The sequence below is a fragment of the Ursus maritimus genome, unplaced genomic scaffold (assembly GCF_017311325.1).
Source record: "Ursus maritimus isolate PB19 unplaced genomic scaffold, ASM1731132v1 scaffold_24, whole genome shotgun sequence".
Taxonomy (NCBI): Eukaryota; Metazoa; Chordata; class Mammalia; order Carnivora; family Ursidae; genus Ursus; species Ursus maritimus.
This window is the reverse complement of record NW_024424897.1, coordinates 6,484,481-6,500,211: the sequence shown is the minus strand read 5'-3', so window position 1 is coordinate 6,500,211 and position 15,731 is coordinate 6,484,481. Positions and strand designations below refer to the sequence as shown.

At 61.2% G+C, this 15,731-nt stretch overlaps 1 protein-coding gene across 3 annotated transcripts in view; it reads right to left on the bottom strand.

Moving 5' to 3' along the window:
* Positions 1-4,791: 4,791 nt before the first annotated feature.
* FDXR (ferredoxin reductase) overlaps positions 4,792-15,731 on the bottom strand; it is an 11,140-nt gene continuing 200 nt past the window's right edge. Inside the window, exons 1-12 of one of the 3 annotated variants that reach the window (XM_040640266.1) lie at positions 14,669-14,848; positions 13,804-13,901; positions 9,092-9,187; positions 8,761-8,883; positions 8,493-8,606; positions 8,037-8,138; positions 7,120-7,227; positions 6,791-6,875; positions 6,459-6,658; positions 6,205-6,376; positions 5,344-5,527; positions 4,792-5,221 (exon numbers count right to left, since the gene is read on the bottom strand). In XM_040640266.1, the coding sequence (XP_040496200.1) occupies positions 4,900-5,221; positions 5,344-5,527; positions 6,205-6,376; positions 6,459-6,658; positions 6,791-6,875; positions 7,120-7,227; positions 8,037-8,138; positions 8,493-8,606; positions 8,761-8,883; positions 9,092-9,187; positions 13,804-13,901; positions 14,669-14,747 (1,683 nt within the window). In that variant the 5' untranslated portion in view covers positions 14,748-14,848 and the 3' untranslated portion in view covers positions 4,792-4,899. Of the gene's footprint in view, positions 5,222-5,343; positions 5,528-6,204; positions 6,377-6,458; positions 6,659-6,790; positions 6,876-7,119; positions 7,228-8,036; positions 8,139-8,492; positions 8,607-8,760; positions 8,884-9,091; positions 9,188-13,803; positions 13,902-14,668; positions 14,849-15,731 lie in introns of those variants that run through there. The other 2 variants (XM_008693740.2, XM_040640267.1) reach the window with 2 other exon arrangements.

Here is a 15,731-nt window from a genome sequence, read left to right as displayed (position 1 = left end):
CTGTCAGCCCAGAGACATGTGTGAGTCTGGGATTGGAACCTAAATGACGCCAGGCCACAGCACGCCTCAGCCACCACCAATCAGGGAACTCAAGTGACACCTGCAAAGGGCGCCTCCGTGCTTTTGCTCCGCCCTTTCCCAGGCCTTTCTGTGCGCATCTCTGCTCACAGCGCGGTCCCAGGAGGTCCCCTGTCCCCTGGGCAGCCCCAAGCCTCCCCGATCTCTGCCTCCCAGCTCTGAGCTCCACGTCTGTGCCGTGCGGAACAGCAGCCACCAGTCACGGGTGACCGTGGGCAGCAGAAATGCAGCTTGTCTGAACTGGGGTCCGAGGTCAGTGTCACATACATGCTGGATATGGAAGATGGAGTGTGAAAAAAAAGAATGTAAACGATCTCATGAATATTCTTTATATAGATGATACGTGGAAGTAATATTTTACATACATTGAGTTAAACAAAATATACTCATTTCACCTGTTTCCTTTTACTTGTTCTGTTGCCACTGGAAAATTTACAATGACACCTGCAGCTCTCATGTTGCTTCTTTTGGACAACGTGACTCTAGAGGTAGGACCCACGCTCTCCCCCAGCTCCAAGGGGACACTCCCCCCGGAGACTCCCTCGATGGGAAGGTGTCCTCTGGGATTGGGGCTGAGAAGGAGAGGACTGTCAGGCAGGCAGTGCCTGTCACCGGAGTGCGCACACAGTACCTCTGGAGGGAGCCCCCCCCCCCCAGGTAAGTTTCTCTGAGCTTCAGATAGCAAAGGGCAGATTCAAAGAGATGCAGACCCCAGAGACTTATCACCACATGACCTCCAGCCTCCCCCCCAAGGCAGAAGGGTCATACCCCCAGCTCTGGCCCCTCAACCTCTCCACCTCCCATCCACCTTGATCCCCTCCCACCCCGCTGGTCTGAAACGATCTGGCCACTGCACCCCTCCTCACACAGCACAGCTGCTCCCTGGCACCCACAGATGAAGTCCAGATACTTTGGGCCCATGACTAGGGCCCCACACACCCTGACACCAACCCATTGTCTCCCCTCCATAGCCCCCCACTCCTGCCAGTCTGTTAGCCAGACAGCCCCTCACTGTCCTCATCTCCAGTCTCCGTTCTGCGGTTCCCTCGGGCTAGAATATCCTCTTCTCACAGCCTCTCTCTTTTCTACACAACAAAATTCCAGAATTTGCAGAGCCCAACTTAAATCCCTCTCCCCCCAGGTATCTGCCCTAGTTCCTCCTCTGGACAGGAGGGGTGAGAAGATATAGGGTCCGGGCGCAGCTGTAGGCCACCTCCTTCTTCCTGCCCCACCTCCCTATCTCTGCCGGGTTGGGAAGCTCCCCGCTTGGCCGCTGCAGTGATTGGCAGGTGTCTGCAAACTTGATGATGCCCCTGCCACACACCTGACCTTCTCTTAGGAACCTCTACCACTCTCTCATCAGCTCCCACCTTTCACTAGCAGGCTCAGTTAATGAACACCGGCACCCCAGAGAGGCCCAGGGGATGGTCGCCAGCGGTCAGTCCTCTGAAACCTTAGACATCTCTGAGCACCTGCACGTGCCTACGGCTCTTGTTGCCGCCGCTCAGCTCCCCTCCCCCCGCCTCGTTCCCAGGCAGGCTCCCCCACACGGATGTGCGCACATGCACACTCACACCCAGACACTGGTGGCTCCCCCCTCTCCCGCCAGGAGCTTTGGCCCCAGGAAGGGGCCCCACCCACCAGCTTTGCTTCGGCTGCTCTGCCCGTTGTAGCCACTGCCCTCTGATAAGCGGCCTCTACTTTGCCGTCGGGTTTCCTTCCCTCCTTGACTTTTGCTGAGCTAAAATCGGAACCCAGGTGTCAGGGGAGAAGACCGCTCCTGCATCTCGCTCCCATTGGCGCCGGCACCAAAGTCCCCCTCCAAGATTAACTCCCCCCTCCCCGCTGATTCCGCCCCGGCCCCCCGGGGGGCGCCCCGCCCCCTCCCCTTGGCAGGAATCTCTTACACTCGGGCTGTGAAGTTCGGGGTATTTTTAGGCCGGCGATAAATAATTCATAGGGAACGTGGCATCAGGCTCCCCCCGCGGGAGGACGGGGCGCGAGCGGCGAGAGCCACCGTCACCCGCGGCTCAAGGACACTCGCGATGCGGCGGCGGCGGCAGCGGCGGCGACTCCGGGCTCCAGGACCCGTGCCACGCCTCCTGGCGGCCAAACTGGGCACCACGTCCGCGCCCCCCGCCGCGCGGCTACACCCCACCCCCTCCCCGCAGGCATCCCCGGCTCCTAGGCCTCCCACCCCCAGGCATCGCAAGCCCCGCAGGTTGCCGGGTGGGAGGGGCGAGGTCGCCGGGCAGGCCGGGCTGTGGGCGGGGTACCAGGGCTTGGGGAGAACCCAGAAATCTGGTTTCCAGTCTACTGGGTCCCCTTCACCCTTCTATCCAAATTCTTAGTACGGAGTTCAAGAGCAGACTTGAAACGGACTGGCGCAGCCAGAAACTAGACGGGCTGCAAGATGGAGCACATGAGCCTTCCTTGATTTCCTTGTGACCCCGGGTCGGAGACCGAGCCAGGGTGGTACCACCACCGAAGGGCTGGGGGACCGAGCCCCAAGTCCCTCCGGGTGAGCAGGGCTGGGAACCAGGGTGGTGCGAGTGTCAAGAACCCGGCTGGGATCCCCGCTTCGCTCACCCAGCAGGACCTTCCTATGGGTCGTGGGGCGCACCCTTGGGGATTTTCTGGAGGCTTGATGCCTTGCCTTCACAAGTCCCTGGCCCTGCCCTCCTAGGCCTGGGCACGAAACGCCATCCGCAGCAGGAGGCTCCAGGTTTCCCTTTCCCGCCGTCGGGGATCGTTGTCGAAGCCCCGGGAGACCTGAGCAACCCGCTGTTGCGACAGCCAGGGCCCAGAGCTCCGGGGCCACGGTTCCCCCATGGTCCTCTTCGCCTGGCCTTCCTTTTGCGCCCTCGGAGCCCGGGTCCACCGGGCGTGGAGTCCACATGTGGGAAGACCCCACGACCCCGTGAAGCCCGCGCTGATTCCTTGAGGTCAGAGGAAGGAGCGCTGTGCCGGGCAGAGGAGCGGAAGAAGGAGAGCTGGGGGATGGGGGAGATAAGGATCTGGGGGACTCGCAGGGTGTGAAGAGGCGGCGGTGTCAAGGGAGAGGCGCGCAGAAGGTGCTGACCTCCGGGAGGCGGGGGCCCGAGCTCCCCGAGCCACCGACAGCCCCCTTTGGTCCTCTCTGCCCAGGCCCTCTCCAGCCCCCTTCGCGCAGTGGCGGCTCCAGAGCCCGGGCCAGCTCCCCGCCCCAGCGGCTTCCAGCAGCAACAGTTGCGGGGGCCGGCGGCCCAGACTCCCGCGTCCCCGCACCGCCCCCTCCCCCGCGGCGCCGCGACGCCCAGCGAAGGAGGAGCTGGAGGGCTCGGCGACCGGGGAGACAAACGTCTTGGGCGCCTCACCCGCGTCCTTCCCTCGCGTCCGCCGCGCGCCTGTCACCTCGGCCTCCGTGCCTCGCCTCCCCTCCGCCCGCCCGGGTCCGAATCCCAGGCCCGGTCCCCGAGGGTCCCGGGTCCCCGGCCGCCCCCTCCTCGGGTTCCCCGCGCTGGCCAGACTGTCCCCGGGAGTCCCGCGTCTGTCTCCGCCGTCCTTGCCCGCGCGGCGCCCGAGCCCAGCCCCAAGTTGGCGGCGAAGTTGGCGTCCCCGGCTCGCCACCCGACACTCACCGGGGGGAAGGGGCGCTGCGCCCGCGCCGAGAGCCCGCGCCGGCCGCCTCCCGCGCGCTGCATGTCCCGGCGCCTCGGCCCCGCGCGCTGGCGCGCTCCGTCCTAGCTCGGCGGGCACCGGAGCCCGGGCAGCGCGGGGCCCGTGTCGGTGGCGCGGCCTGGCGGGCTGCGCTGGCCCGCCCCCGCCCCCGCGCCCCGCGCCCTCCGGGGGTCGGCTCGGCGCCCGGCTCCGTCCCGGGCTGGACTGCACGCCGCGCCTCCGGCTCCCAGGGCTCGCCAGCAGGCTGTGGCGGAGCGCTCGCCGCCGCCCGCGCGGGCCCGCCCCACCGGGACCCGCCGCCTCCGCCCCGCCCCGGCCCGCCCCGCCGCCCGCTCCCCGCCGCTCCGGGCCCCTCCTTGCCCGCCCGCGCGCGGGACGCCTGGGTCCCTTCTCCGGGACTGCGTCCCCAGACCCAACACTCGGGGCCAAGGGCTGCCTCGGAGAAACCAGCAGCCTGCTTGGAGCCGGGGGTTCGAGCCCACAGCTCACTAGCTATGTGACCTTGGGCCAGTTAACTCCGAGGATTCGTCAGTCTCTAAAGTGAGACCAGCCTCTTGGGACTGGCATAAAAGACAGCGAACACGCTTTGTCAACTGCAAAGCACTACAGAGACCGAGGTACTATTTTTAAAAGGCTTGTCCATGTGGCTGGAAACCAAGAGGTGGGAAGGCCTTGGGAGTGGACAGAAAGGACCCATACCAGATGCCTGGGGCAAGCTGCTGCCCACACTCCCCACTCCTGCCTTTCTCTTCTTGTTTTGCTTCTACTGAGGGCTAACCAGAGAGGGAACTGGGCCGAAGGGCCAGCAGAGCAGGCAGGTGGGGGTCCCAGGATGCCTGCAGCGTGAGCAGAAGGCAGGCAGGCAGGCCGCAGCAGCAGAGCCAAGCGGAGAGAGGGACAGTGGGTTCCAGGCCTGGCTGCCAAACCCCCTCAAGCCCCCAAGAGGCCCCCGAGCAGGGAGCTGGCTCTGCAGCGCCACCTGGTGACAGGAGGGGAACTGTGGCTGGAAGGTGACCCCGGCCCCGAAAAAAGTCACACATCAACCACTGGCCCTCCATTATAGCTGTTTTATTTCCAGTATATTCCTGACCTGGTGACCCTCCACAGTCTGACGGGAAAGAGGTGGGAGGGAGGAAAGTCAGCCTGCACCTCCACCCATCCCTAACTAAGGTTATCTCTGGCAAGGGCAACCTTCTGCCAGGAGGAAGTGCTCAGAGGCCCCTGGAAGAGGCAGCCAAGACCCCGTGCCAGGGCGGGCAGGTGACACAGCCGTGGTGCAGAGTCCCGCTGACTGACCCGGGCCCCTCTCCTGGGCACAGCATGCCTTCTCTGCCAGGCAGCCCGGGATCTACTCAGCGCCCCAGCAGCCGCAGCATCTCCTGAGGATCCAGCAACTTCTCCCTGGGCTTCCCAGCACCCTTGCCCCGGGACACCTCCTCTGCATCCAGCTTCTCCCAGTCCAAGAAAGAGACAGGCCGGACCCCTGAAGCACAGGGAAGAGAAGTCACTGCCTCCATACCCTCCTCTTCCACCCCCAGCCCAGAGCACTCCCTCCCCAACAGTGGAAAGGCCCGGCGCTGCCCACCACGCCTCCCAAGAGCTCACACGGGGCCCAGACCTCGGCTGCTGAGCAGGGCCTCAATGGCCGCATAGCCCGGCCTGGGACCAGATGGCAGCAGCCCAGCCTTCAGGTCCTGCAGCAGCATCTGGCCGGTGAGGAAGCTGTCCGTCATGGTAGTGGCGATGACCCCTGTGGGCCCCCGCTTCACCCAGCCGCTGCAGTAGAGGCCTGCCAAGGGACAACACGCGGTCAGGAGAGGGGAGGGGGCTGGGTGCTCTGGCAAGCCTGAGCCCCCGGTGTACACACGCAGGCACACGCACACACGTGCACACACTCCCGCACACCCCACGTCCTCCCTGCAGCCCTGTCACCTGGGCCCACTGTGGCTCCTGGCCCCCTGCCCTGGACTCTTCTCAACCTGGTTTTACCACACCAGCCCTTCCACCTCAGTTTCGCTGTCAGCCAGGAGCTCCCTGAGGGTAGATGGGTCTCGCCCCACCTCCAGTCTCCGCAGGCCCTTCTAAACATGACTGGGATGAATGAGTAGGCAGGCATGTGGGTATTTAATCAGACCGGAGGGTCCCTTAGGACAGGGGTTGCGTGTGATCGCTAATCCCAGCCCTGAGCATGGGGGCCTAGCCCAGAGCAGGCCTCAGTCAACTGAATGACGAGGTAAGCAGGCGTACGCGGGCACGTCGGCTAGCCTGGGAAAGTCCCTTCCAGCTCGAGCCAGGAGGAGGGGGGCTGGGCCCCAGGATGGGGTCCAGGGACAGGGCCTGGCTCCGAGATGTTTCTTAGTGTATGTCACTGGCCGAAAAAATGGATGGGAGACACCAGCCCCGGGAGACAGCAGCCTCTCCATCCCCCACAACAGTTCGGTGCCTGGCCTCCCTGCATCCTCTCACCTGGCACATCTACAACCCGGCCTTCCATATTGGGGATGACCCCACGTTTGGGGTCAAAGGGCACACTGGGGTCGATGGGGCGGCTCTTATACCCGACACTGCTCAGTACCAGCCCACAAGCAAGGTCTTCTGCGTCTCCAGTGGGCACTGCGCGGGCGGCCTCACCAACACCCTGTTGAGGAGAGTGTGGGCAACACTGGGCTGGGGCGGGGGGGCCTGGAGAAGGGGACGTCTCTGGGTAACAAGAGACTCACCTCCAGTCTGGTGACAGCCAGGCGAATGCCAGCTACCTGCCGCCCGTCTGGTGAGGACAGCACCTGCTGGGGGCTTCGGAAGAAGCGGAGGCCCCAGGTGCGGGAGGCCAACGCCCGGCGGGCTGCCTCTTCCACCCCTGGCTTCTCTGTGGCTGTGCGAAGCAGAAGTTCTGTCAGCCGCTTCCTCTGGCGGGGGACCTCTGTTGGCAACGAGAACATCTCAGGCCTGTCCCTGGATCGCAGCCCTCTCCCCCAAAGCGCTCCCCCAAGCCCTCGCAGACCTAGACCATCCCCTCCCTGGTGATCTAGGAGGCCAGGTCAGGGCCCCTCACCCTTGATTCTGTCCTGAAGGCCCAAGAAATCCGCAGGATCCAACATGGGCCGGGTTCCTGGTAACAGAATCATCTCCCGAAGCTCCTTGGGGGTGGGAGGTAGGGTGGAGTTCAGGCCCAGAGCACTGTCCACTCCTGAGCCCACCCCAGAGCCCAGCCCAGATGGGACACACCACCACCACCGGCTACAGAAGGCACCAGGCCCCGAGGCCCTGCCTGGCTCCCCCCTCCCACCCCAGGCAGCAGCCATTCTCGGGGGCTCAGTACTGTCACACCTCCCAAGGGCAGACCATCTATTTGGGACCCTGACCCCCCTCTGGCCCCAGCACCTTAATGGTGAAGGCCACTTGCAGGGGTCCACGGCGGCCCACTATCCACACCGTCTTCACCCGACTCTGCCTCAGCACCCCCAGGGCAGCTTCTGTGATGTCTGTTTTCTGGCACAAAAGGAGGGCTTGAAGTCATCGGACGCTGACCCGGCAAGGGGACTTTGCATTCCGCGGTTTTCCTACCCTCCGTGGGGAGGTCGGCCGCCTGGAACTGCACCACCGCGCCTCCTGGTGGCCAGATGGAGCACTGCTGCCAGTTCTGCAAATGGCTCCACCTAGCAGCAAACCAGGCTCCTACTCTCAATTCAACAAGTGCTTCCTCAGTGTTCAGCAAGAGCCAGGCACTAGGCAAGGGGCATGCGGGTGGGGTCGGTGTCAACAGTAAGCAAAAGAGACATGGTGCAGGCCCTCGCAGAGCTTATGATCTGGTGGAGACAGTGAAGCTTGTCCGATATTCATTAATATGTATAAAATTGTAGTGGTGACAACATGCTTTGAAAGAGTAGACAAGTCTATGAGAAGAAGGTATTACAGGGAAATGGACATATTAAGGTGGTACTGGAGGGCTTCCTGGAGGAAGGGACAATTGAGCCAGGAACTAAAAGATGAACACAGGTTAACTGGCAGGGGAATCATGTGTACACACTGAATAGTTGTTGTTGTTGTTGGTGGTGGTGGTGGTGGTGGTGGTGTTTTAAAGGCCCATCCATGTAGCTGGAGTGCGGAAAGCAAAGGGGGAAACGGTATGAAGCAAAGCTCACGGGCTGCCTTTCAGGAAGCCTCTGCCTGGCACCACAGGGAAACAGAGGCACTGAGCTCAGCTTGGAGGGTGAGGCCTGAACCCTGCAGGCAGTGGCACCCTCTCCCTGGTGTGACCCCCGCTCCAGCCCCCCAGCCCCCCTGATCTGCCCACTCACCTCCAGGTGCTCAGGTGGGGTCAGCAGGATCCGGGCCACATCCAGAGCCACATTCCCTTGCCCCAGGATCACAGCTGTGTCGCAGCTCAGGTCTGGCGCCAGCTGGCAGGGACAGGTCTGGGTAGGGCTCCCCCAGCCTTGGCCCCAGTCAGGCTAATCTCAGCTCATGCCCAGTCACCAGCCGAGCCCCCAGACTTCCCCACGCCCGGAAAGCCAACCCCACCTGAGCCTCAGCTGACGCCCCTCCTCTCCTCCCAAGTCCCACCTTCTCGCAGGGGCCTTCCCTGGTTGACCTGCCCTTCAGGCAGCCGGATGGCTCACATCTCATCTCCCTAGGAGCCTTCCAGCTTGGGACAGTGGCTCCCTTGTCTCCCCAGCTGTGGCGTCCAAGAGCTGCCCCAGGCCCTGGCTGAGGAGTGGGGAGGAAGAAGTAGCAGGAGTGCTCCCCAAACTCACCTCCCGGTTCTCAGGAAGCCCATTGTACCAGCCCACAAAGGCCCGAGCAGAGAACACACCGGGCAGCTCCTCACCGGGAATTTCCAGGGCCTGATGGTCCTCCGCCCCATAGCTCTGAGGAAAGACCCGGAGTGCCTGGCACCAGCGAAGGGGTGGCAGACCCAAGCAGGGCCTCCTTCCGGCTCCTCCTCCCCAGCTGCCGCCCCAGGCCCTGCCCAGGGTTTGGGCCTCTCCTCTGCCGCCCTGCCCTGCAGCCGTGGGCACCCACCAGCACCACAGCGTGGTAGGCCGCCTGCAGCTCCGACACAGCCACGTCCCTGCCGACCACCACGTTGCCACGGAAGGCACAGCGGTCCGAGCGAGCCGTCTGGGTGAAGGTGTTGATGACATTCTGCCAGGCCCCAGAGGGAAAGGGGTTAGGGGTGGGGCACTCCAGGGATCATGCCTGTGCCACCCTCGCCTCACAATGCCCCCAGGAGGACACCTGCGCGGCATCCACACAGAGGGCCTGGGGTCATTCCATGCAGCCAGGAAGGCTCCTTTCCCTCCTGACCTCGACCAAAGTCTCCAAACCCCTCCTCCGGCCCAGAGAGACCCACCTTCACCTCGGGGTGGTCAGGTGCCACGCCAAAGCGCACCAGGCCGAAAGGCACCAGCTGCTTCTCGTAGATGTCCACGTGGGCCCGGGGGTGGTGCTGGGGAGAGGGCGGCAGCTGGTGGGACCGAGGGAGAGGCTGGGCCCTATGGGTCCTCCCTTCCCCGACAGGGCAGGCCAGCCCAGCTCAGAGCGCTGAGGACACGAGGAGAAAGCAAGGCCCCGATTCCCCACCTGCCTAGAGTGCTGGACAGGAGGCGCGGGGCAGCAGAGAAGCCCCAGCAGCTGAGGTCAGACCTCGGGACTGCAGCGCATCAAGACGGCAAGGACTCCGGCCCACTAGGGAAGGAGGCAGCCCTCCCCCGCTGGAGGCCTGGGGCCATCTACTTGGGTCAGGCCTGACGCATAGCCCTGCCCTAGAACCCTTCGATGGTTCTAGAAACGTCCGGTCAGTCTGATGAGCCGATAACTACCCTTTGAAATGCATAGCCGCCTTAGCCCTAGTCTCCCAAATCATCCTGTTGGAAAAGGGACCACCAGGACATGGGGGGGAGCACAGCTGGGGCTTCTGGGGGTCAGAGGGAAATGGAATGGCTCACTCTCAGTCTTAGAAAAAACGAGCTCACTTACACAGTGGTCCCACCTCGCCTGCCCTCTGGAGCACCTAGAAGGGCCACGGGGAAGGCAAAGGGTTGCAGGTGGGCAGAGAGGTCGGGTCTGGCTCTACCACCGACCAGCCACATGGCCCTGGCCGGTCCCAAGATCGGCCTGGGTCTCAGACTCTTCCTCTGCAAACTGGGACAGATAAGAGACCCCTCTCCGGGTTGTTGGGAAGCATCCAGAAGTTCAGGACAGTGAGAGACGCCGATTTGGAGTCAAGCAGCCGGGGCTTCTATGGATGACACTGCCCCGCCTTGCACCCCATCCCAGGCTCTTTCTGTGATACTCTCAACTCTGTGGGACTCAGGCCAAATGAGTTCCTGCCCTCCAGTTGCCCTCACCCCTACAAAGGCTCACACTCACCTCCTCGCCTTTGTGTAAATCCCCTCCTGCCCTCCACTCACTGCTGCACCCAAGTCCAGGCTCCCCCCCCATCTGCCCGCCCGTTCCAGCCACAGGTGGCACCCGAAGCACCTCGTTCACGCCCGCTGATGCCGCACCCACACGGCAGGGACCAACCAGGGAGGGTCTCTGACCTTCTGACGCACTTAGCCCAGCACCCGACCCACTGTGGGTGCTCAGTCAAAAAGTTGTCCTTTCCTGTTACTGTTACACATCACCGCCTTGCCATTGAACCTTCCCCGACCGCCCACCGCCAAGGGGCAAAGTTCAAACTGCACGGCCTGGCGGTCTGGGCCACACACGGCCCGGCTTTTCGCCTTTATCTTCCATCCTTTCCTGCTACGGATCCGTCCCTCCTGGTCACACTGCCTTGGCCAAGGCCACCTCCGCAATGCGAGGCCTGCCGGCGTGTTTACTGGCTCTCTCTTTCCTGGCCGACCTTGTCTTCAGCGAACCCGCTCTTCCCTAACTCAGCTCCCGCCTCTCCCTCTGGCTGTTCTTTCTCAGGCTTCTTTTCTTCTACCCCCGCCCCAACGAAAACATTCTCTGAGGTTATCCCAGTGTGGGACCCCTCCCACCCCCCGGGCACACGTTCCCAGGGGAAGCTGCATCCACTCCCTCCTACGATCTTGGATTCCTGTAGACCTGCAGTGTTCCACTATCTCCCCTGCCCGGACGGCCCCCTCCAAACCTGCCAGCCCTGGACGACACTGCAGACTCCTCAAAGCCACCTAGATGGAAGTCAGCTCCCCTGCCCCCCAAAACTCTTTCCTTCTGCTCCTGTGTCCCCTCCCAACCCATCCACCTGGAGCCTGAGCCAGAACCTGGGGTTCGTCCCCAACTCCCCTCGACCCTGCCCAATCAGTCACCTATCTTCCCCCCCTCCCCATCGCCACCTCAGCAGCTCTCCATTGCTCTCCTGGCCACCGGCCCTGCCTCCCCGTTCCACTGTCTGCCCTGCAGGCAGAGAGAGCTCTATTTCAAAAATGAGGTGCTTGCCTAAAACCTTTCGGTGAAGCCAACTACACCCACAGCAGTGGGCTTCAGAATCCCCTGCTGTGTTCATTTAAAATTGTTGATTCCTAGGTTTCAGCCTTAGATTCAATGGTTTGATGAGGTCTGAGCATGTTAATAACTACCCCAGAGGCCTCTGATGGAAGGAGGGGAGGGGTGGAGAGAGCACCACGAGACACTGCCTGCCTCCAAGCCTGGCCAGTGGCTTCCAAGGCACCGTGGATCTGGGCCCACCTGCCTCCTCCATCAGTTCTCTACCCTTACCCACAAGCCTTTCTTCCCCAACTCACCTGTCCCCAAAGGGACATACTCTCCTCCCTCTGGGCCTTTGTCCATGCGGCCCTCTGTGCCTGGGACTCTCTTGCCTGTCACCTGCCCCTCGTCCACCTGGAAGCTTCTGTCTTTCGGACAGCAATGTGGACACCTCCTCCTCCAGGCTGGGCTGGGTGCAGCTCTCTGTACACCATGCCCCTCACCCCCGGCCTCTGTGCTTGCTCTATTGGAGCCCCAGAAACTGGATAAACGCTCTTCCCCCCCCACCCCCTCCCATTAGGCTATCATGTCCTTGAGCGTGTCTGTTCTGCTCGTACCCGTGTTCCTAGGGTTGAGCCTATGCCTGGCACATGTCAGTGTCCAATAAATCACTGCTGAATGGATAGCCCAGCGTGGTACTCAAGAACAGCTCTGACCCATAAATACAGAGAACAGACTGGTGGGTGCCAGAGAGGAGGGGGTGGGGGGTGCGCAAAATGGGAGCAGGGGAGTGGGAGGTACAGGCTTCCAGTGATGGAATGAATGAGTCACAGGGCTGAAAGGTACAGCATGGGGCATTTAGTTGATGGTACTGTCCAGGCGGAGTGTGGTGACCGATGGTGGCTACACCCGAGGTGAGCGTAAGGGCATAGCCCACAGAGACCTGCGCAGGACCCTCGTGTTGAATACCTGAAGCTACCAGAATATTGCGTATCAACTACACTTCAGTGAAAATACGTTCTTTTAAGTTTTATTTATTTAAGTCATCTCTACACCCAATGTGGGGCTTGAACTCATGACCCCAAGATTAAGAGTCACAGGTCTTCTGACTGAGCCAGCCAGGTGCCCCAAAATAATTTTTTTTAATTTAAAAAAGAAAGAAAAAGAAAGCGGCTCTGCCATCAGACCGCCTGCACTCAGGTCCTAGCATCTTCCCTGTCCAGGGGGGGACCCTGGGTTATGTTGCTCAGCCTCTGTCCTTACCCGCGAAGCAAGAGTCGTGACGCCTGCTTCAAAGGTTGGCATGGGGACATCAGATGCTGTACAGCCCCTGGCTCAGCCAAGTGCCACCGTCCCACAAGTGTGGTGCACGTTCCTGGCTCGGGAGCACAGCCAGTAGCCTGGAACTCCCGGTGGGAAAGGACTGGCTCGGAACTGGCTCCTGGGTCCATCCCCCAGCGCCCCTCACAAGGAAAACGCGTGCAAGTGTGTGCCGGCCGACTGCAGGCCAGGGCCACTGCTCACACTGGGGGCACTGAGAAGCCTGCCTGGAAGGCCCACTCTCCCCACTGCCCAAATTTCAGGCTCAGCTAGCAAGCGCACCTTACACAAAGCCCTCCAGGATCTCTGCAGACCCTGGGGGATCCCTGGTCTCCATCCCAGGGCCCAGGGCTGTTCTACCACCAGGCAGTTTGCCCAAGCATGACCTCCCACATGTGGCAGGTCCTCTCCAAAGCCCACGACCTCCTTCAGTGAAGCTCAAATGCGCCTTCTCCAGGAAACCCTTTCTGATCAACCGTGCCTGACTCAGCTCGTGCTGGCACATCTCAGTAATTAGCTCTTTCACCTGTGTTGCTTGTAGGGCACGTTTGGGTCACTTTTCAGCAGGGTGTCCAACTCACGCTGGTCTCCCCGAGACCCTCCCGGGTTTAACATTGAAAGCTCCGTGTCTTAGGCAAACTAGGATGACTGGTTTACCCCACCTTTTCAGCTTCTGCATATCTATGTGTACAGTTAATACAGTCTTCTTTTCTCCTGTCTCTCCACAGACTCCACATCCCTCCAAAGCAAGGCCACTGTGTCATGCCTTAGTCAGCCTTGGTCTCCCTCTCCCCCTCCCACCCAGATCTGTCCAAGTCTCAAGGGTAACCAGCAGCCTTGGGGCCCTGCCCACCAAGGTCAACACTGTAAGCCTTGAGGCTCCGGCCTTGGGGTGGGAGGAATGGGGGGTCGAAGGCAGGCTGAAAGAACAACATAGCATGGGGAGGGCTGGAGCACAACAAGGTGGCTACAGGGACAGAAAACCCTGAGAAGAGGGGGTAGCCTCAAGATGTAGGATGTTGAGGACAGAACAGAGAGAGAAAGGGACGATGAGGGGCAGGATAAAGTCGTCCTGCAAACCTGCATAAATTCCATGAAGGGCTTGGCCAAGTTGGCATAGCAGACTATCTACCACTGAACCCTTCTCCCATAGCTGAGGACCTAGAGTGGGGAGCCCCAGATGTAGGTGACAAAGCATATAGGGAGTGTCCAGTCTAGATGTGCTGGGAGCCCTTTTCCCATCAGGGATCCAGGAGCGCTTTTAAAACTCAAAGGGGGTGGGGCTTGCCCTCAGGATTGGAGCAACAGGTGAATCATGGGAGAGGGAACCAGGAAAATGTGGCTTACCTTTAGCAGGTGCTGGGCGGTATAGAAGCCAGCTGGACCACTGCCCACCACACAGATCTGGGGGGGCTGCTCCTGTGTAGAGAACTGCTGCAGGAAGCCTGATGGGAGGCAGGTGGGGGGGGGGATGGAAGGTCAGATCAGCACTTCCCAAACCAACATGAGCATCAGGCAGAAGCTGGAGTTTCTCAAGCTTCACCCCCATTTGCACCCTCCTCCTCTTTTTCCTCAAAGCTTTGGCGTTTACAAGATCCCCTACTTCGTCTGAACCCCCAAAGGCTATGTCTTCATCCAGAGCCCCACGACTCACCCATGGATTTACTATGCCCACTCAACAACCCCCAACACCCTTGAAGCTGCCCTGCACAGTATTTCATTTTTCTTACAGGGTTCCCTACCCACCCAGCTAGAAAACCACATCCTTCCAACGGACTCTAAATCATCCCAATCTTGCCCCAGGGATCTCCCACAATGCCGGACTGTACTTCTTCTAACTACTCTCTCTCCACAGAATGCTATATTGTCCATATAGACCCCTGTCTTTCCTACAGACCCCTGTTTTGCCTCAGACTTCGCTCTTGGCTCCCAGACCTTCTTCATATAATCCCCATTCACCCGGTCTCACACCTGTGCACCTCACAGTCTCCCCTTCTCACCTTTGTTGACACACATCTGACCGCACAGGCCCCCACCTGCCCCCGTACACCATGCCAATCTCGTCCGTAGGACTAAACCCTTCCGGTTTCGCCCCTGGCCCCCTCTCGCCCCTCTCCAGCCCTGCCCCAGCTCCGCTCCGACACCCACACTTGGCGCTCGCAGGCCTCCCTGCGCGGACATTCAGCCCCAGAGGTAAGTGCCCTGCTCCTACTCGGGGTCCTCCCGGCGGGAGGCGGCCGGGTCCGACGCCACGCCGACCAGTGCCACCAGGACCAGCAACGCAGAGCCATGGCTGGGAAGAGCAACCAGCCAGAGGACAGGATCCCAGCGACGCCCCGCGCTCAGGACAGGGGAATCCGTGCTCCGCGCGGGCTCCGGCCCCGCCCCCGACCTGCCCCCGCCCCCAAGTCCCGCCTCCTACGCTCTGGGGACGCGCGGCGTGGAGGCCACGCCCCCACCGCGAAAGCATCCCGCCCCCAGAAGGGACGCCCGCCCGCGGATCCACCCTCTATCGCTGAAGGGCCCGCCCCCAGGACTTCTGAGCGTTAGTGACTTAATAAATTTCTCCCCAATCCAATCATCTGGAGGCTAGCGTTGAACGAGAGCGAATCTCCATCGCTGTATCAATCCTGCCTGATGGACGGAGCCAATTAGGAAGGAGCTTACTTTACTTAGCCTCTCCCCCTCGGAGGCGCTCGTCACTCTCTGATGACGCATGGGCCGGTGCCTTTTGAGAGCGTGCCCTCCCCGCCTGGGCCTGGTGTCTTTCCAGCCAATCATGAGTCGAGTTCCAAAGGCGCCTCCCTGCCTATAGCGTGATAACCACGGAGTCCGGAAGTCTGGGGAAAAAGGGCTCCTGCTGGGCCTTGGCCGCACGTGGGCCTAAAGCAGGTGTGACCCCGGCCAGATGCTGTCCAGTGCAGGCCAGGCAGCATTTTAAACCTTAGAGATCAAGTCCCTCCCCTTCACGTAGGTGAAGAAACGGGAGGAGCGGCTTGCCCTGGGTACTTAAGGACAGAGCCAGGTCGCCCGCCCCAGTCCCAAGTGGACTGGTACTAACAGTGAGGCTGCTTAGGCCTGGGCCTCGGGTGCAGAATTTCAGGAGGCGCCAAAACCTCAGTGATTAAGGTAAAAATATTTTAATGCAATATTTTTAGAGATCAAAATTAATGCCAAAAATCCATGGTGACCAAAAATACATGTTTAAAGGACAGGGTCTGTGGTCAAATCTGACCCGGTAAACCCAACGCCAGCTTCAGCTTCCACCACCCCCC